Source organism: Bufo bufo, chromosome 2 (assembly GCF_905171765.1).
Source record: "Bufo bufo chromosome 2, aBufBuf1.1, whole genome shotgun sequence".
NCBI lineage: Eukaryota > Metazoa > Chordata > Amphibia > Anura > Bufonidae > Bufo > Bufo bufo.
In genome coordinates this window covers 165,525,600-165,547,921 of record NC_053390.1, presented here as the reverse complement: position 1 = coordinate 165,547,921, position 22,322 = coordinate 165,525,600, and the positions used below count along the sequence as shown (strand labels likewise).

General features: G+C 45.1%; 1 protein-coding gene across 4 annotated transcripts in view; it reads right to left on the bottom strand.

The window, feature by feature from the left end:
* MCC (MCC regulator of WNT signaling pathway) overlaps nt 1-22,322 on the bottom strand; it is a 315,415-nt gene that overhangs the window by 194,812 nt on the left and 98,281 nt on the right. The window contains exon 3 of one of the 4 annotated variants that reach the window (XM_040421631.1): nt 12,094-12,101. The exons of the other annotated variants lie outside the window; for them this stretch is intronic. Coding sequence (XP_040277565.1) covers nt 12,094-12,101 — 8 coding nt within the window. The remainder of the gene's footprint in view (nt 1-12,093; nt 12,102-22,322) is intronic. 4 annotated transcript variants of the gene reach the window in all.

Here is a 22,322-nt window from a genome sequence, read left to right as displayed (position 1 = left end):
AAACTAGGACTCAGATCAGAACTCTCCGCTGCCACCAATGATGGGGGGGTGATTTTAATTAGGGGGGGGGGGCCGCACTGGCCACCAATGAATTTAATACGAGGGAGGGAGGGGGGGCCGCACTGGCCACCAATGAATTTAATACTGGGGAGGGAGGGGAGGCCGCACTGGCCACCAATGAATTTAATACTGGGGAGGGATGGGGGCCGCACTGGCCACCAATGAATTTAATACTGGGGAGGGAGGGGGGGCCGCACTGGCCACCAATGAATTTAATACTGGGGAGGGAGGGGGGGCCGCACTGGCCACCAATGAATTTAAAACTGGGGAGGGAGGGGGGTCTGGCCCCTGCTGCCTGGCAGCACCTGATCTCTTACAAGGGGCTATGATACGCACAATTAACCCCTCAGGTGCGGCTCACAGCCCCCTGTAAGAGATCAGGTGCTGCCAGGCAGCAGGGGGCCGTTATGTCCACAGTTCTTAGTATATTCTAACTTGAAGCATCCCCATCACTATGGGAACGCCTCTGTGTTAGAATATACTGTCGGATCTGAGTTTTCACGATCTAACTCAAATCCGATGGTATATTCTAACATAGAGGCGTTCCCATGGTGATGGGGACGCTTCAAGTTAAAATATACCATCGGATTGGAGAAAACTCCGATCCGATGGTATATTAATAGGGACTCCTGACTTTACATTGAAAGTCAATGGGGGACGGATCCGTTTGCAATTGCACCATATTGTGTCAACGTCAAACGGATCCGTCCCCATTGACTTGCATTGTAAGTCAGGACGGATCCGTTTGGCTCCGCACGGCCAGGCGGACACCAAAACGCTGCAAGCTGCGTTTTGGTGTCCGCCTCCAGAGCGGAATGGAGGCGGAACGGAGCCAAACTGATGCATTCTGAACAAATCCTTATCCATTCAGAATGCATTGGGGATGAACGGATCAGTTCGGGGCCGCTTGTGAGAGCCCTCAAATGGATCTCACAAGCGGAACCCCAAACGCAAGTGTGAAAGTAGCCTAAGCCAGTTCTACTTTACACCAGTTTGATAAATCTCCCCCTAAATATCTTGTGACACGTTTTGGACTGCCTCTGAGAGCCCTGAACGGATCTCACAAACGGAAAGCCAAAACACGAGTGTGAAAGTAGCCTTAATCCCATCTCCACAATGAGAACACGCAGATTCGACCAAGCCAAGAATGCATGTGTACATATAGCATACAGCCAGGAGCTATGTACTGTATATGGCCAGCCTGGGCCTGTTTATAGGGGGCGGATGAGTTGCCCCAATGAACGGCAGTGACAATATAGGAAGTTGGTGGGAAATTGCTTCATTTTCATAGGGCAATTATCTAGAAGGGTTTGAACAAATGGTTGCTCCTATAACTGATTATAGAAGGTTTTGAATGAAGTACATATGACCAAATAAAAGCTGCAATCATTGATAGACGGGTGTTTGCTTGTGTCGGCTGATGGTTGGGCAATGATCGGGAACATTGGGCTGATCACTGGCCCATGTAAAGGGCCTCTATAGTCTTCAGAAGTAAACCTGCAGAGGATTCTTTGGTGGGTCACATTGATTATTCAAAATAATAACTCTTCTTGATATACATTACTGCTTATATTACAAGTAGCTCAATGATATGCAAATAATGTTTAGGAATTGTACTCATAGGCCTGACTGTTGATCATCTGTAAAGTTATTCCTTTTCAAAAAGTAATACAATTATTTAAAAGCACCACTGCATAATAGAAAAATGCATGCTACTGTTTAAAGGGCTTGTCTGGGATTTCCCTGAATTTAACGGAGGCACCAGCAGACGTAGTATTTAGTGTAGGTTCCTGTCCTAAAGAGATCGCTTTGATGCTGGCAGACAGGCACAACTAATTTTGTACAAAATGCGTTTGCCAAGAATCTCACATTTATAACGTATCATTAGTACATTTTTGACAGAGTATGGCATGATTGTATTTGCTTTATTATTTGTGTTTGCAGAGTGCTGCTGTTTGTTTTTGCTTTTGTCTGGGATTTACCTTTTTTTTTATACCATCCTCTTATTCAGGGCTGCACAATCTTTTCTGGTTAGGGGCCACATTGTCAGACTGAACCAATTTCAAGGGCCGAAAATAAAACTTAAAGGGGTATTACCAACTGAAATACTGTATTTATGGCATATTGAAGACCAAGTATACACCATTACTGTCTATTTATACTTCCGGGACTCCCATCTAACAGGAGAATGCATGAACAATACATGTGAAAAGCCACAAGACATAGACATGGTTGCGGCCACACAGAATGGTACCGAGGGCTGCACCCCTGTTTTTATTTCTGATTTTTTTAAAATAAAATAAACATAACTCCCCTTCTCTACCCTAAGCCACCTACTGAATGGAGTGCTGTAACATGAAACACTGCAAAGGTGCCCAAATCTATAAAAGAGTGTTGGGACACCCGTGTATTTCCTAGGGAGGCTTATTTCTCAACAGCTGGCTCTCCGTTCTATTGATCTGTGCCACTGAATATGTACACTTATTCTGGGTTGAAAGGAAGGAAATTCGGCACTCAAAATTGATGAAGTCGTAGGTTCCTTTATTTGGTCATGCGATGCATCAGGTACAGAATGATTAATAACCAGTGATGCCCTTGTCAGTCAACAAGGGTATCACTGGTCATCGCATGACCAAATAAAGGAACCTACGACTTCATCAATTTTGAGTGCCGGATTTCCTTCCTTTCAACCTATTATAACAAGGCTTCATCCTTTATATCCGTGCACCTTGCAAAAAAAAGGAGGGTGAGCTGGAATCCAATTACCTAGAGAGTACACTTATTCTGCTCTTACCTAAACGAAAAGGGTTGTTCACCTCTGGGGGACTTTTCTGCAGATCCTCCCAGGGTGGCCAGACCCATGGTGGGATTCTTAGCTACCGGTTCCCCGCTGCTGGGTTCTGACTCCACCCTCTCCACTGCTCACTACTGCAGCTAGTCATTGGCTGCAGGGGCCACGTGACCTGTGTCAGACACTCAGTAGTTTTAGTGGAGCTGGGAGAGTATAGGAGCTGGAACCCTGTAGTGCCTACCAGGCAAGTATGATACCCACCATGGGTCCGACTACACTGGGGGGTATGCACAACTCCCCAGGGAAGAACAACCCTTTAAGTGCTGCCTAAGTGTATGGTATTTCACCTGCTTGTAAAATGTTGTGTATAATTTATTGTAAAACAAGCTTAAAATTAATGTTGGCTGAATCAATGATTTCAAAGGGACCATTTAATGTGAAAGGAAGGGTCCCAACTTCCCCCCAGCGAGATGCCCGAGCAAAGAAGAATTAGGTTGTTGGATTTTAACACATACACAGGCATGCTCGGCCAGGGACGGTCAGGAGGGATAGCGGATGGCCAACAGTTATCTAAAGTGTATGGCAGACTAACATAGGTATATATTATATTAAAAAACTTTCAAGCAAAGATACTAAAAGTTAACCATCACTGTACTAATATATTACTGTAGTATATGCAGTTGTCTAGTACTTTCATATAGAGCGCCTGTCATTCTAAAAAATAACAGTACAAAATGTGTATTAGCGGGAACTGTCTGCACATAACTACTCCTCAGCAGCTGGCACTGCCCACAACCCCAAAACTTCCTTTTTAAACCCTGAAAAGCCTCTGAAGGTCCCTTCAGACACACAAGCCAGGAACTTAGCTGCAGACCATCAAATCCACAATGGCTGAATCACACGAACAGTTGGTGGGATGAGCGCTGCTTTGTACCATTAATCTTGTGGAAATGAACTATGCTTGCAGACCCTGACCGCAATATTGAGGTTTTCTGTTCCCTCTTCTAGATGCATTATAACAAATCAATCAATTAATCAATTCTAGGTGGCGCCAAGGACTCTGGGGAACACTATAATTTAGCAGGGACATGTGATGAGGAGCAGTGGACAACAATAACCCCGTCTTCACTACACAACATGGAATAATGCCGACAGATGGGTCTGTCACATTCAGCGGTAGATTCCTTTCATTAGTGATCTGTGAGAGTTAAATAGGTTTCTTTGTTGTATCCTCCTCCCATCAATAGAAAGGGATAATCTTTACCACAATATGGACGATAGGACATGTACCGATAACCTATCCTCTGGTCTTCAGTATCTGATCGTGGGGGTCCGACAATCGGGACCCCCTATCGATCGGCTGTTTGAGAAGGCAACGGCACTCTCAGTAGTTCTCCCAGCTCCCCAAGCACAGCACCTAGGAAAAGCCGCAGGGCTACTGTGAGCGCCGGTGTCTTCTCAAAATGCTGGTTGGCAGGGGTCCCGGGTTGTTGGACAAAAGCAGATTTTCTGATAGAAAGGCAACAAACAAGAAATAAAACAAGAACCACTGAAAGCATGTAAACTAGGGCATGCTCACATGGGGACATTTCTTCTACTGTTCCATACCTCTAACTAGGGGTAAAATCCTATATACATGTGGCAGAAACAACTCAATTCAAGATAAATGGCACAGTTTTTCACTTGAAGAAATTTCTGCAACAAATCTGCCATGATTTCACAAGTTGAAGATTTTTTTCCAAAAGAGGTTCCAAAAGAAAACCCGGATTGTGTTACGTTCAGATATCGACATGGATTGTGCTGCACTTCTGTAAAATCTGCGGCAGTTCCACCACATCTGAAGGCTCCCTCCCTCATAGTCATTGAATAGCACCAATGAAATGTAACCAGATACAATCAGGATAAGGCTGGGTTCACACCAGTGGTATCGATTTGCATTGTTCTGTTACAGGGGCAGTACAAGAAATATAACAGACATGTCCATAAGTGAGCCAACAGCATAGAAAGAAACCCTATTGACTATAATAGGGCTTGTTTGGTCCAGTTCAAGAGTCCACTCTCTTAGCGGAAAAGAAGTCCTGCATGCAAGCCTTTTTTTGTCCGCTGGCTCTGATGGAATCTGTGAAAGAGGTCCCGAACCGAGCCTCCGATGCAGATGGGAACTTAGCCTAAGATGCCCTCCGAGACATACGGTCCGTGAGCCGGCCATATGTCCCGGAGTGGCATACATCGTGCACACGGGAGCCTCGCAGCATCATAGGTTACTATGATGCTGTGCGCATCGGGCCACCCGCGGGGATATTGTCCCGCACTCATATGATCTTATAAATGCAGGACAATAGTCCATGGGGCGGCCTGATGCGCACAGCATCATAGTAACCTATGATGTTGCGAGGCTCCCGTGCGCACGATGTCTGCCACTCCGGGACATATGGCCGGCTCACGGACCGTATGTCTCAGAGGGCATACGGTTGTGTGCATGAGCCCTAATAGTGAAGACTCTGAAGTCTAGTGAACACAGTCTGCATCTGAGTTGCATCTAAGACATTCAAGATAACATTTACAAGGGGCTCAAAGAGGGACCATTGGCGGTATCAGTAATAGCCAGCATGAGCTAAAAAGGCACTGAGAAGTTATTGATATACTAGTGAACTAGGGAGAGATTTCGGGAATTTTTTTCTGGTATCATTATTTCCGGATGTGAAAAGGTCTCATCAGGTCAGCCAAGCTCTATTTTCTTACATTCTATCATCAAGCAATACTGTTTTATGCGAGCAAAAAGTGAGATTCCTTGCTGATGTGCTTCAGGAGCTCATGTCTCATGCATCAGCTATGACCTATACAACCATGTTCTCAATAATGAGGCAAAACTGTCTGCAGTTAGAGCCCCAAGCTTTAAAAAAAAATCATGATGAAAAAACACAGGGCTGTGGAGTGGGAGTCATGGAGTTGAAGCTAGTTTGGGGTAGAGTTGGTAGAAATGTACCACCTCCAGCTTAAAAGGAATATTATCAGTTAATATTGTGGAATAAATTTTTTTACTTTCATAGAAAGTAAAAAAATATTGAAATGATAATCATAAATATATTTTATGTTCTATAAATGTAAGGATCATATCTTTCAAAAACAGTGATATAAGTGCAGAGTGTTCTAGTGGTGATAGAAAATCAGTTCTCACTTCTCCTGTGTTCTCTCCTCTCTTAGGGCCCTTGCACACGACTGTATGCCCTCCAAGACATACGGTCCGTGAGCGGGCCATATATCCCGGAGTGGCATTGATCGTGTGTACGGGAGCAAACAGCTTCATAGATTACAATGGTGCTGTGCACGTCGGGCCACCCGCACTGCTATTGTCCTGCACTCATAAGATCATATTGTCCCGCGGGCTGCCCGACGTGCACAGCATCATTGTAATCTATAAAGCAGTGTGCTCCAGTGCGCACGATCAATGCCGCTCCGGGACATATAGCCCGCTCACGAACCGTATGTCTCGGAGGGCATACGGTCGTGTGCAAGGGCCCTTATACTCTGTATCTTCTCACCTCTCCTGTGTTCTCTCCTGTCCCCTAGGCTGGGTTCACACGGGCGTTGCGGGAAAAGGTGCGGGTGCGTTGCGGTAACACCCGCGATTTTTCCGCGCGAGTGCAAAACATTGTAATGCGTTTTGCACTCGCGTGAGAAAAATCGTGCATGTTTGGTACCCAAACCCAAACTTCTTCACAGAAGTTCGGGCTTGGGATCGGTGTTCTGTAGATTGTAATATTTCCCCTTATAACATAGTTATAAGAGAAAATAATAGCATTCTGAATACAGAATGCATAGTAAACTAGCGCTGGAGGGGTTAAAATAAATAAATAAATAAATAAATAATTTAACTCACCTTAGTCCACTTGATCGCGTAGCCCGGCATCTCCTTCTGTCTCCTTTGCTGAACAGGACCTGTGGTGAGCATTAATTACAGGTAAAGGACCTTTGGTGACGTCACTCCGGTCATCACATGATCCATCACCATGGTAAAAGATCATGTGATGACCGGAGTGACGTCACCAAAGGTCCTTTACCTGTAATTAATGCTCACCATAGGTCCTGTTCAGCAAAGGAGACAGAAGGAGATGCCGGGCTACGCGATCAAGTGGACTAAGGTGAGTTAAATTTATTATTTTATTTTTTTAACCCCTCCAGCGCTAGTTTACTATGCATTCTGTATTCAAAATGCTATTATTTTCCCTTATAACCATGTTATAAGGGAAAATAATAATGATCGGGTCTCCATCCCGATCGTCTCCTAGCAACCGTGAGTGAAAATCGCACCGCATCCGCACTTGCTTGTGGATGCTTGCGATTTTCACGCAACCCCATTCACTTCTATGGGGCCTGCGTTGCGTGAAAAACGCAGAATATAGAGCATGCTGCGATTTTCACGCAACACACAAGTGATGCGTGAAAACCACCGCTCATCTGAACAGCCCCATTGAAATGAATGGGTCGGGATTCAGTGCGGGTGCAATGCGTTCAACTCCCACATTGCACCTGCGCGAAAATCTCGCCCGTGTGAAAGGGGCCTTATACTCAGTATCTTCTCACCTCTCCTGTCCCTTATACTCAGCTTGTTTAATTCGTCCCCTGCATGTGCATGACAGCTGCTCTGCTGCAGCCAATAACTGGCTTCAGCAGTAAAGTGTCTCTTGTGGACAAGTCACCGCCAAATCTAGTCAATGGCTGCAGTGGAGCAGATGATCATGAAGACCTAGAAAACAAGCCACAGACTGAATAGCAGCTGCAGTTTTTACATATCTTTTATTCCCATTTAGACTTGCACACATGTCTCTGCTTTTCCTGGGCATACATAGAGATTTTTTTTAGGGTAGGTTCACATTTGCATTTAACGGATTCGGCATAGAACAGTCTGTCGGAGTTCAGGGGTCTGGTGGTGAATGGCAGGATCGAGTGAACTCTGGCAGGCTGTTCTCTGCCGGATCCATTAAATGCAAATGTGAACCTACCCTAACTTTTTCTGAGGACAAATTCATAGATTTCCTACAATCATTAAATGGGTTTTGACACTTCAGCATTTATTATGCAGAGAGAGTTTACATGGTTATTACCACCCTACAGTCCAGCAGCATGGCTGTGCTTGTACACTATAGAAAAAAGTACCAGCTTATGTGAGCTCCCACGGCAAGCACGAGCACCACTGCTGGATTACAGGGTGGTTGTAACCATGGAAACAAGCAGTGCATAATGTGATAGAAGGTAGTAAGTGGCTCTCATTACCTTCTTTACATGATAAATACCACTTGCTGAAGTAAGACAGTCCTTTAAGACCGCCGCTGGTCATCCATCAGTGACTGAGAGCTATGTACATATGTATACACACTTAGGCCTCATGCACACAAACGTATTTTCGGCTTGAATTTTTTATAGATCAAACGTGGACCCATTCATTTCTATGGGGCCGCAAAAAAATGTGGACGGCACACGAATGTTATGTGTGTGCTGTCTGCATCCATTTATCATGTAGAGAAAGTTAATACAAGGTACTTACTAATGTATTGTTATTATCCATATTGCTTCCTTTGCTGGCTTGGTTCATTTTTCCATCACATTATACACTGCTCGTTTCCATGGTTACAACCACCCTGTAATCCATCAGTGGTGCTCGTGCTTGCACACTATAAGAAAAAATGCCAGCCTCTCAGGCGGCAGGGACCGCGGGAGCGCACGTAAGCTGGAACTTTTTTCTATAGTGTACAAGCACGACCATGCTGCTGGACTGCAGGGTGGTCGTAACCAGGGAAACTTTCTCTGCATAATAAATGCTATTTGCTGAAGTGGAAAATCCCCTTTAAGTGTATAACAGCGTTTTCAAGTTTTCAAATCCTTGATGCATTACATATTTACTTACAGGAATTTAGAAAATTTCAGGAATTTCTTCAATTGTATTCAAATAAATATGGTTTATGTTTTAAAGCGAACCTTTCACCTGGATTTCACTTACTAAACTATCAAAAGTACCTTATAGATCATCCTCATTGTGTTAGCACACGGTCTTGTCCCGCTTTTCTATGATGTATATGCATGGAAAAATCGCTTTATAAAGTACTCTTCTCCAGCTCCACAAGTCACGGTAGAAGTCAAGGGGGTAGCCCTTCCCTCACTCCAGGCTGTAACTCCCCTGCCCTAACCCCGCCTCTATGCAGTCTAATTGACACCCGGCTCAGTCGCCGGGACCGCGCTTGTACAGGCGGCGCCGGGTGTCAATTAGACTGCATAGAGGCGGGGTTAGGGCAGGGGAGTTACAGCCTGGAGTGAGGGAAGGGCTACCCCCTTGACTTCTAACGTGACTTGTGGAGCTAGAGAAGAGTACTTTATAAAGCGATTTTTCCATGCATATACATCATAGAAAAGCGGGACAAGACCGTGTGCTAACACAATGAGGATGATCTATAAGGTACTTTTGATAGTTTAGTAAGTGAAATCCAGGTGAAAGGTTCGCTTTAAGTATCCTGATCTCTCCCATGATAGATAGAGAAAGCATGATGTCACCATTTTACTACAGAGAATGTCTTATTACTACATTAGTGCCCATTTATGAAGGAGTCGGAGTCAGAACTTTGGCTTAACGACTCCACAGCCCTAAACTTTTTTTATATTTTACATGGGTTACATACACAGTACATGAACATCCTTGTGCTTTTCAGCAATGTGAATATAGTATAATGGTCATCCTTACACTCCAGTGAAAGTTGTGTTCGGAAGGCACATTAGTTTTAGTAAAAATAGGAGTGGAGTAACTGCTAGTCATCCAGGGAAGGATGCATTCTGGAGCCTTTTTATCCATTACACCACTTGCCCCCATTTTTTTTGTAGGGGAAGGGAGAGATGATAAACCAATGAGTAGACACACAATAGATTCATCATATCCACAAAACTCATCTCTAAGGGGTGACAAGATACCTCGGGTGAGAGCAAATGGTACGTCTGGCAACATGAAGGCAACAGAGGCTCTGAACACCGGTGTGAACAGAGCCCAAGATTTGATAAAGAAAAATTTGAATACACAACATGTTTCAATCCCTGAAAGTACAGCAAGTCCTTAAAGGGACACTGACAGGCGAAATCAGCATATATAGTTAGATATATCACATTACAGGTCTTATAGAGTCTTTTAAAAGCATATAACTATCCCCCCTGTCCACCTTATAAAGAGCGAAATATAAAGTTTTATAACCTGCATCTGCGGTCAGCAATCTGCCCAAGGGGCGGCGTTTCATGTGAAAATGCGCCCAGCCAGCCTTCCCAACTGCCGTTCTTAAGCCCCGCCCAGCTCATCATTATTCACTTCGCTGGGCGGGGCTAGAACTCTCCCCAATCCCGATTTTCCGCAATTCAATCCTCCCGGCATCGCTCATGCCCAATCTTCTGCACCTGCGCCCCGCCGTGCGACGCACTATAATTAACCCCTTATATGATGTGAGTGAGCAGCGCTCTGAAGCGCTGCTCTGAACAGTGCATGGCTGAGGCTGCAGCTGCCTCAGCCATGCACTGTTCAGAGCAGCGCTTCAGAGCGCTGCTCACTCACATCATATAAGGGGCTAATTATAGTGCGTCCGACGGCGGGGCGGGGCGCAGGCGCAGAAGATTGGGCATGAGCGATGCCGGGAGGATTGAATTGCGCAGGATCGGGACTGGGGAGAGTTCTAGCCCCGCCCAGCGAAGTGAATAATGATGAGCTGGGCGGGGCTTAAGAACGGCAGTTGGGAAGGCTGGCTGGGCGCATTTTCACATGAAACGCCGCCCCTTGGGCAGATTGCTGAACGGAGAAGCAGGTTATAAAACTTTATATTTCGCTCTTTATAAGGTGGACAGGGGGGATAGTTATATGCTTTTAAAAGACTCTATAAGACCTGTAATGTGATATATCTAACTATATATGCTGATTTCGCCTGTCAGTGTCCCTTTAAGGCCCCACACCCCTGACATCTTTTCTGCAGGTACATTACACGGGTCCCAAGCCTGCAAAACTAGAAAATGTCTCCTAATTAAGAACCATAATGACTGGCTCTGTCATTGCAGATATTGGTCAAGGTGCAGGGCAATAGATTAAAGAGTGGTGAAAAACTGAATGAGGTGATGGCTCCAAGTATGTCCGCTGTCCGGCAAGAAGAAAGAATCTGCTGAGGGAAGGGATAAGACTCACCTGCTCTCAGGAAATTAAATTAATTTTAAGTTGCAAGGGCTGAACTTCAATGCGGAGGTGCCATCAGCCTGACCATCCATAAGGTAGATAAAACCCTATCCACAAACCACCTAGAGGCCGGCCTGCAAAGGTCAGCAGATGTCCCCGCCGCCTGCCCCATCCTAACTGCATACAGTACAACAATTACTTCAGCATTCATACTGACTGAATACATAGGGCTACCTTCACAATAAAGTACCTACCTTACATCATGTTAGGAGTCTAGGAATGTCAAACAAATACACTGGCTTTCCGTTTGTGAGATCCGGATCAGTTTTTCCCTAATGCATTCTGAATGAAAAAGGATCAGCTCAGAATGCATCAGTTTTCATCAGTTCATTCCCCATTACGCTTTGGAGACGGACACCAAAACAGTTTGTCTGATTAAACTGAGCCAAACTGATCCGTCCTGGCACACAATGTAAGTCAATGGGGACGGATCCGTTTTCTCTGACACAATCAGGCACAATAGAAAACGGATCCGTCCCCCATTGACTTTCAATGGTGTTCAAGATGGATGCGTCATGGCTATAGAAGACATAATACAATCAGATCCGTTCATGACAGATGCAGGCGGTTGTATTATTGTAACAGAAGCGTTTTTGAAGATCCATGACGGATCCGCAAAAAGCGCTAGTGTGAAAGTAGACTTAAATAGCTGTGCATCACAGGGAACGTTCCCAGTTGTTGTTGCAAATTTCTGTGTTAATAACTTTTGAACCAAAATAAATATTGCAAATCTGATTGTAGTAATCGATTTCTGAGAAAATTCTGGTCTTTGATATGCTACATGACCCCCTTACCATTGGACAAATTTGCCCTTGATCCAATATGGTCCCTTTCAAGAAAGCGGCCATGTTCCGGATACAGCGTAAAAGTTACGCCCCCTCACCCATTACTTGCTGGGGTATTCTGATATTTTATTTTCCCTTTCGCTTCTAAAATAAAAGGGTGTGGTGAGACTTTTGACTCACATTGTATATCATCTTTACCTCTCACTGGTCTGATGTCCTGTATCAGCACCGATAAACAAGATTCTACATGGAAACAGCGTAATTAGACACCAAAATACAGAACAAAGACATTCACCCAGCATCCTCAGTCATGTCACTCCCGGCCCAGCGCGCCGCCATGTCACTCCCGCCCCAGCGCGCCGCCATGTCACTCCCGCCCCAGCGCGCCGCCATGTCACTCCCGGCCCAGCGCGCCGCCATGTCACTCCCGGCCCAGCGCGCCGCCATGTCACTCCCGGCCCAGCGCGCCGCCATGTCACTCCCGGCCCAGCGCGCCGCCATGTCACTCCCGGCCCAGCGCGCCGCCATGTCACTCCCGGCCCAGCGCGCCGCCATGTCACTCCCGGCCCAGCGCGCCGCCATGTCACTCTCAGCCACGTCAGTTGAAAGAAAATCTCAATGTGAAACAGCCGCTCCAAATGGAAACTGCACATGCTTTCCATTTGAAAAGTCTGGGTTCACTTAAAATCGCTGTAAAGATTCTATTTTTCCATGTGCAGTGTCGTATAGATGAGTTCTGAGGGTGAGGTCTGGACAGGCTTTCAGACCCTCCATTGGGTATATTAAGCAATGGTGAAGACAAACTGAGAATAACCACCTGTTCAGACTGCATGCTGACATCGAACCACAGTGTAGGGACCACTACAGGGGGGCAGTAGTCTGAAGTCAGTGCCACAGTACCATTACTATAGTGACTGGGGTTTTCCTGATATAACTTGAGCTGCACACATACAAAGATGCAAACACCTCCCCTGTCTGTCCCGGACATCCAGCTCCCCGCTCTCGCACTCTCCTGTAGGACAGAAAATGGTAACTGGTTGTCCAAGGTCCCCGTACTACTCACTATTCAGTATGCGGAGTCCTGTGCAGTGGATGACATTCTTACCTCACCATTCAAAATATTACATAAATATAAATTTATTATGTATCACAATAGTAATGAAAACAGGTAGAAATGTTTAAAAGAGCAACTGGTACCATGATAAACCCTATTAAAGATGCTACCTGGTAAGGCTACTTTCACACTTGCGTTGTTCTTTTCCGGCATAGAGTTCCGTCACAGGGGCTCTATACCGGAAAAGAACTGATCAGGTATGTCCCCATGCATTCTGAATGGAGAGAAATCCGTTCAGTTTGCATCAGGATGTCTTCAGTTCAGTCGTTTTGACTGATCAGGCAAAAGAGAAAACCGCAGCATGCTACGGTTTTATCTCCGGCTAAAAAAACTGAAGACTTGCCTGAATGCCGGATCAGGCATTTTTTCCCATAGGAATGTATTAGTGCCGGATCCGGCATTCAGAATACCGGAATGCCGGATCCGTCCTTCCGGTATGCGCATGCGCAGACTGAAAAAAAGGTGAAAAAATAATTGCCGGATCCGTTTTTGCCGGATGACACCGGAAAGACGGATCCGGCATTTCAATGCATTTTTTCGACTGATCAGGCATTTTTAAGACTGATCAGGATCCTGATCAGTCTTACTAATGCCATCAGTTAGCATACATTTTGCCTGATCCGGCAGGCAGTTCCGGCGACGGAACTGCTTGCCGGATCTCTCTGCCGCAAGTGTGAAAGTAGCCTAAGGTTGATCCTGCTGATTAAAACCTGTCTTGTGAAAATCAGTTGAAATGTTCCTGAGAAAAAAAATATACTTTTAGGACCCCCTTCACACGGGCGTCGCGGGTGAGGGCCGGATGGTTTCAGCGTGCATTGCGGGAAAACCACACGAGTAGGCACGCAATTGCAGTCAGTTTTGTCTGCGATTGCGTTCCGATGTTCAGTTTTTTTCAGCGCGAGTGCATTGCGTTTTGCACGCGCGTGAGAAAAAACTGAATGCAGTAGCCAGATCCGAACTTCTTCACTTAAGTTCGGGTTTGGTTTTGGTGTTCTGTAGATTTTATTATTTTTCATTATAACATGGTTATAATGGAAAATAATAGCATTCTTTAATACAGAATGCTAAGTATAATGTCAATTGAGGGTTAAATTGAATAAAAACATAACTCCCCTCATCCACTTGATCGCGCAGCCGGCATCGTCGTCTTTTTTCTTCTTTCAGGACCTGCAAAGAGAACTTTGATTATGTAATCGCGCTCACCGTGAGGGTGATTACGTCAAAGGTCCTTTTGCAGGTCCTAAAAGAAAACGATGCCGGCTGTGGATGATGTGAGTTAATTATTATTATTTTTTTACCCCTCAAGGCACATTTTACTAAGCATACATTTACTTTGCATACAGAATAAAAGTGGGTTTTTTTTTTGGAATGGTGCAACCAGGGATCATTTTCATCAGCAGGATCAACCATAACAGGCAGGGTGCCTGGTTTCATAGGGTCAGTCCTGCTGATGTACTCTACTGCATGTGTGCATTTCTTGGTGCAGCATCATAAATAACATAGTTATGTAATATAGTATACACTTACTCAATTCTTTCCTAATTAATCTTCCAGCTACAGTTACTGAGAAATCTTTAATAGACTTTACCAGGAATCTATAGCTATGAGACCTCACCCACCATGTGGATTATCCTACATTTGCTGTCCCGACATTCTTATATGGAAAATGAAATAACTATAGTGACCCATCTGCCAACATGGCTGCACCTGCTCGGGGACATGCCTGCTGAGATGATGCTCCCAGACCGTGTGACCGTTCAGGACAACTTTGGGCTACAGGGCATCCAGGGTTCCTAATTGATTGTGCTCACAGGAAGGGAAGAGAACTTCCAAATGAGAAAAACAGATTGCCCGAGTGAGGGCTGTCCAGCTTCTGAACTACTTCACTTTCCTGGAAGAAGCTGAACGGTATTTCGCTTTCCTGCAGGATTTGCCAGTCTTGTTCCTCTCCCATAAATAGCTCATATGATAACAGGAAGGGCAAAGCACACATACAATATCATTTTCTGCACAGCAGACCTCTGTTTTGCCCCAGGTGAAGAGCCGTGGTCACCACTGTAGCTGCCAATACCCTTTCCTTCTGGATATCTTTGAAAACAGTGTTTATTCCAGTAAGAGGAAGAGGCTCCACCCAGCAGCTAATTGCAACACAGTGGGCACTACAGCGGGTACCACAACAGGCGCTACGTAGGCACTACGGCAGGCGCGACAGAGGCACTACGGCAGGCGCGACAGAGGCACTACGGCAGGCGCTACAGAGGCACTACGGCAGGCGCTACAGAGGCACTACGGCAGTTTTTGTTGCAAACTGAAAATCTGTCTAATTCATTTGAATAGGGCAGCAGGCACATGGACTTCTGCAAGCCCCATTTAGGTGAATGGAACAGTTGTGGAAATTTTTGCAACAAAATCTGCAGTGTGAGAAGGCACCTCACATTTTATGTAGGTTACTGCCTAAAAACTATACTCCCTAAAAGAATTCCTGCCCTTATTCTTCATTTTTGAAAAAAATAAAATAAAACACAATTTAAGCCCCTGAATAAAATATGAATATATGAATGAGGCCTGTGTAATCCGCTCTCCAATTCACTTTTTCAGTTACTCAGTGAAGATGCCCACAAAACTTAAAGGAGATTTCTAGTAAATTTGTCACACGATCATATGGGAGAGGCAATAAACGACAATGCAATTCATCTGGTGAACGCTCATAATAATCTGAATTTAGTCTATGGTAGTGTTTAGAGAGAAAGGCTAATGAGATTTTACATGAGGTCTTTATTAGGCTGGGTTCACACGGGCGAGATTTCCGCGCGGTTGCAATGCGTGAGGTGAACGCATTGCAACCGCACTGAATCCGGACCCATTCACTTCTATGGGGCTGTGCACATTAGCTGTGATTTTCATGCATCACTTGTGCGTTGCATGAAAATCGCAGCATGCTCTATATTGTGCGTTTTTCACGCAATGCAGGCCCCATAGAAGTGTATGGGGCTGCGTGAAAATCGCAAGCATCCGCAAGCAAGTGCGGATGCGGTGCGATTTTCAAACATGTTTGCTAAGATGAAAGTCTATTCACTGTATTCTTTTCCCTTATAACATGGGAAAATAATAGCATTCTTTAATACAGAATGCTTAGTAGAAGGTCAATTGAGGGTTAAAAAATAAAAATAAATTATCGCGTAGTTGCCGATCTCTTCTTACTTCTTTAATCATGAGCTGCCGGCTAAAGAACCTGTGGTGACTTCACATCACATGGTCCATCACCGTGGTGATGGACCATGTGATTGGTCTATGTGATGAGCTCCGTGACATCACCACAGGTCCTTTGACAGGTCCTGAAGAAAGAACAGGAGACCGGCAGCTACGCGATCAATTGGAGGAGGTGAGTTAATTTTTTATTTATTTTTTAATCCTCAATTGACCTTCTACTAAGCATTCTGTATTAAAGAATGCTATTATTTTCCCTTATAACCATGTTATAAGGGAAAATAATTACATCTACACAACACCGAACCCAAACCCGAACTTCAGTGCAGAAGTTCGGGTCTGGGTACCACATTCAGTTTTTTATAACGCGCGTACAAAACGCATTGCACCCGCGCGATAAAAACTGAACAACAAAACGCAATTGCAGTCAAAACTGACTGAAATTGCGTACCTACTCGCGCGGGTTTGCCACAATGCACCCCGGACGCATCCCGAGCCAAAACGTGACATGTAAACCCAGCCTTAAAGGGGAGGAAATTATGTACCTTGTTCACACAATGCAACTGAATGACAATGCAGTCAGCAACTCTACAACTGAAACACTACAATACCAACATAATATCAAGTGTTAATGACATTTAAAATATCAATGTCAACTTAGTTTCTTGAATAGTTGTGACAAGGGCTGGGCGATTAAGGCTACTTTCACTCTCGTTTGGTGCGGATCTGTCATGGATCTGCACAGATGGATCCATTCAGATAATACAAACGTCTGCATCCGTTCACAACGGATCCGTTTGTATTATCTTTAACATAGCCAAGACGGATCCATCTTGACACCATTGAAAGTCAATGGAGGACGGATACGTTTTCTATTGTGCCATAGAAAACGGATCCGTCCCCATTGACTTACATTGTATGTCAGAACAGATCTGTTTGGCTAAGTTTCGTCAGATGTACACCAAAACGCTGCTTGCCGCGTTTTGGTGTCCGCCTCCAAAGTGGAATGGAGACGTAATGGAAGCAAACTGATGCAATCTGAGCGGATCCTTTTCCATTCAGAATGCATTAAGGGCTAAACTCATCCATTTTGGACCGCTTGTGAGAGCCCTGAATGGATCTCACAAATGGAAAGTCAAAACGCCAGTATGAAAGTAGACTAATAGTTTTGTTTACAGAATCGTCAAACCAATTTGGCCCGCCCACCACGCCACTAAAGGCTAGCGATTGAAGCGTTCCTTTCCGGCAATCACCTGCTCGTCAGAGGAGGAGGCGCTGATATTACATGCAGCGATCTCCTCCAGAGTATGGGGAATAGTGATCGCCAATGCCATCACACATCCCTATACTGAATCATTGTCTGACACCACGATCCGCCTCTGGAAAACCATGATTTTTTAACCTGTTGTAAGATTGGTATTGCCCGATGAACGAGCAGACCCTCGGCAGCAGTATTAGGGTACTTTCACACTAGCGGTTTTCTTTTCCGGCATAGAGTTCCGTCACAGGGGCTCAATGCCGGAAGAGAACTGATCAGGCATATCCCCATTCATTCTGAATGGAGAGTAATCTGTTCAGGATGCATCAGGATGTCTTCAGTTCAGTCATTTTGACTGATCAGGCAAAAGATTAAATCGTAGCATGCTACGGTTTCATCTCCGGCGAAAAAAAGTGAAGACTTGCCTGAATGCCATTTTTCCCCATAGGAATGTATTAGTGCCGGATACGGCATTCAAAATACCAGATCCGTCCTTCCGGTCTGTGCATGCAGGGTTTCAGTCACACCCAGATCGGCGGATCCGGCAAACAGTTCCGACGATGGAACTGCTTGCCGGATCACACTGCCACAAGTGTGAAAATAGCCTTAGGCTACTTTCACACTTGCGGCAGAGTGATCCGGCAAGCAGGTCCGTCGCCGAAACTGCCTGCCAGATCAGGCAATCTGCATGCAAATGGAGAGCATTTGTAGACGGATCCGAATCAGTTTCAATTTTTCTTTTCACATTTTTAATGGTCTGCGCATGCGCAGACCGGAAGAACGGACTCCGCATTCCGGTTTCCGGCACTAATACATTTCAATTTCTGGCAACTGATTCGGAATTTTGGACGGAGTGAATACCGCAGCATGCTGCGGTCTTTCCTCCATCCAAAACGCTGTTAAGTGACTGAACTGAAGACATCCTGATGCATCCTGAACAGGTTTCTCTCCATTCAGAATGCATGAGGATGAAATTAATCAGTTCTTTTCCGGTATTAAGCCCCTATGACGGAACTCAGTGCCGGAAAAGAAAAACGCTAGTGTGAAAGTACCCTTACACTGCCAGATCAATGCTAATGAAAGTTACAACGAAAGATCGTTAGCGAGGATCTGGCAGACTAGCTGCCAGTTTAATCCAGGCTTAAGAACGCCCACCCGCTGCGTCACTAAGCCCGGCTACTCTAACCTATTTTCTCCCTCTCCTGCCAGTGCTGCTGTTCCTATCCTCCCCACAGGGCAGGCTGGATTTACACAGTTTCTTTATGGCGCTTTTGCCGACTTTTGCACTGCCACTGCTAGTCTATGTATATGTAGTAACCCCTGAATTGGCAGTGCAGGGGTTACCGTATATATACTGGCAGGGATTATTTCCCCTGCACTAGACTATTCGGCTCTGTAGACATTACAGCTGAGACCTTCTGTTAAGGTTTCAATCACCTTCAATGGGAAGAATAGCAGACTATGCAGTGCAATACTGAAGATAAATGATGGAAACCCTGACGCACATCATTATAAGTCAAAGGAGTCCATCGCTCACCCTCTGGATCTGTTGCAGCAGACAGATCTCTTCCCTGTTGTACCTTTAGCACAGAAGGGTTATAGAAGTGTATATACTATATTTGCTATGCAGGCAGAGGCTTTCAGATTTCAAGATTTTAGAATTCATTAAATTCTTCAGTAGGAGGCATCCATTTACCACTCTACAAGTTAAAGGGAACCTGTCATCAACTTTATGCTGACCGTACTGAGGGCAGTATAAAGTAGTGACAGAAATGCCGATTTCAGCGATGTGTCACTCATCAGCTATAAGTAAGTGGTTGCTGAGAACCAGCATCTTAACCATTGCAGCCCAGGCCTCGAAAAGAGTCAAATCTACCTGAGAAGAGTCATGGTTATCCATAATCTCCTGCACTCTCACCTAGGGTTGTTGCGGGTATCGAAATTTCGATACCCAATCGATACTTTTGTCCGGATATCGATACGATACCAGGATTTCCATTTTTTCGATACTGGCCTGTGCTGCTGCGCAGTTTAGTGTCTCTGAACATGAGCGCGCTGCTGTCAGTGCGCTCATGTTCCCTCAGGAGCACAGGGGAGAAGGAAGCAGTGAACCCCTCTCCCTGTGCTGCCACCAATGGGGAGAGAGGGGCGGAGGAGGGGCGGGCGCACGGCGCCACCAATGATAGGAGGACCTTTGTTATGGGTTCAGACTTAGTTAAGTTACCAGGCTACATAGAGCGGCGCCCAGGGATCTCCCTGCACCTACTATTATTCCGTTCGCCCGCTGTGCCCCAGTTACAGTCTCCTGCTCCGTATGCCAATTACTACTATCGGAGCGATGGGGAGGAGACATCAGCTTCTATCCTGGGCGTTCCATTTTTGTGATCTATCCACAAAATGCACAAAGCTGTGAACAACAAATAAAGAAGGGGGACTAAGACTTCCTTGCGTCAGACCCCCACCAATCTGATATTGATGGCCTATTCTAAGTATAGCCTATCAATGTCCAAGTCCAGGAAACCCCTGGACCTTTGTTTCACCTTCTCCTAAACTTCTATATTCCCTAATATATGCATACTACTGCAATAGAAAGCTGCTATTAGACCTCTAAATGGTGCTTGCTCCGCAGGTTAGGGGATCGCTGTTCACCCTATATGCAAAAAGAAACTACAGTAAAGCTACACAGTAATTGTCCATGTAATAGGCTACGTAAAATACAGACAAATGGAAATGCTATGCAGTAAACGGACGTGTTAACAGGTAATGCAGAGGACCTTACGGTTTTACAAGGCAGTAATTTCTCAATGAAACTTTACACATTGGCGCTTCCATATAGTGGCTCCTGTGATTGATGGGGCAGTTTTGCTGTTCTTATCGATCACTGTCCCCGAGCCAACCTGACTATATGAACTGGATTATCGGGCTGTACTTTCATCCACTTGAAAATAAAAAATAAAAATCAATGGTACGTAAAGTGTTGAGATTACGTACAGAAACCACATGAAAAGCCAGCAAAAACAAATGGCTACATACCAATAACACTGGTTGCTGTGTAAGTAAAACACAAAGAGCGTGCGCCTATCTGCAGGCTGTACAAGAGACCGCAGAGGTGATCTGTGGGAATAGCTCACAAAGGAAACAAAGGCAATACAACCAACTTCAAACACTTGTGAGCAGAGGCCCGGGGACCCTCGGAGCAGGGAACGCTTACAGTACAAGCAGGGGGGTTAGCCAGATGTTAAACTTACTCCAAACTTCCATGGATAAGAGCTGGAAGTGCAGTCCCTTCTGAAACCTAGAAGATATAGCAGGATCTAGTGCGGCCACCGCACATTCACTGCTCCCACCGTTCACCTAAGCACATTAATCACTGCGAGAACGGACGGCCATAATCAGCCCTGGGCCAATTCGTTAAGGGCATTTACACAGCGTCTAAAAAAAATAAAATCAAATCAATAACACTCCCAGCGTCCGGATCGCCAGCGATCTGGGATATCCTGCGCCTCAGCAGCGCTACATTCAATGGCAGCCATTCTCATGGTCAAATTCATCTAATCAGAAGGTCATTTTTCTGAAAAGATTACCTGGGAGAGACAGATTCCCGAGAGACCTGGAAATAAATACTTCAACTAAATGTAGATGAAGTAGAGAAGGTTATTTATATGGAAATAAGATTCGGATACTGTGCACCAGAAGGCCTTTCTACATTTAATCATTTCATGTTATTCTGCTGTATACCCAGGTGTTAGGGGAGAATTGATATAAGCCTCGGCGTATTAAGTTACACAGACCTGCGTGGGAATAAAATACTAGTTAGAAAAGTAAACCTAGTTTTCTGGGAGCTATGCACACATCAGAGGTCTCCACTTAATGATCCTATGGGCCGCCTGCATCAAGCAGCACAGAAGAAACCAGGGGCGGCATACACAGGGCCACTGGTCAATTATTGTGGACGTGGTCCTAAAATCCAACCTACTACCTCTCCCTTGTAAAGATTACTGCACAGCAAATGATCAACATCCCCTGAAAATGTTTTACTGGTGTCTAGGACTCTGAGGCTCTCATATCCGTGGGGCGTTCTGTGATAAGACAATCCCTTTAAGGCAGGACTGGATAAATCCCAAGGCACATACATTACTACTGATATCTAATTTATTGAATTGTTCTCTGAATAGCAGCTGAACTACAGTACGCCGACGAGGGGGTGATGGATCATGTGATGAGCACAGTGATGTCACCACAGGTCCTTTGACAGGTCCTGAAGAAAGAACAGGAGACCGGCAGCTACGGCTATTGGAGGAGGTGAGTTAACTTTTTATTTATTTTTTAACCTTCAATTGACCTTCTACTAAGCATTCTGTATTAAAGAATGCTATTATTTTCCCTTATAACTAGGGATGTCCCGATACCATTTTTTTAAGACTGAGTACTGTTGTTGCTTTATATACCCGACAGTACGAGTACCGATACTTTTATTTAAGTACTCAACGATACTAATTTTAACAATAAAATACACACACATGTATTTTCTGACCACTGACCAACCAAAAGGTCCAAAAACAGAACTATAACATTCCAAGGAGACATTATACTGTATGGGGGCCACAAAGAGACATTATACTGTATGGGGGCCACAAAGAGACATTATACTGTATGGGGGGCAGCCACAAGGAGCCGTTATACTGTATGGGGGGCAGCCACAAGGAGACGTTATACTGTATGGGGGCAGGCACAAGGAGATATTATACTGTATGGGGGCAGCCACAAGGAGACATTATACTGTATGGGGGCAGCCACAAGGAGACGTTATACTGTATGGGGGCAGCTACAAGGAGACGTTACACTGTATGGGGGTAGCC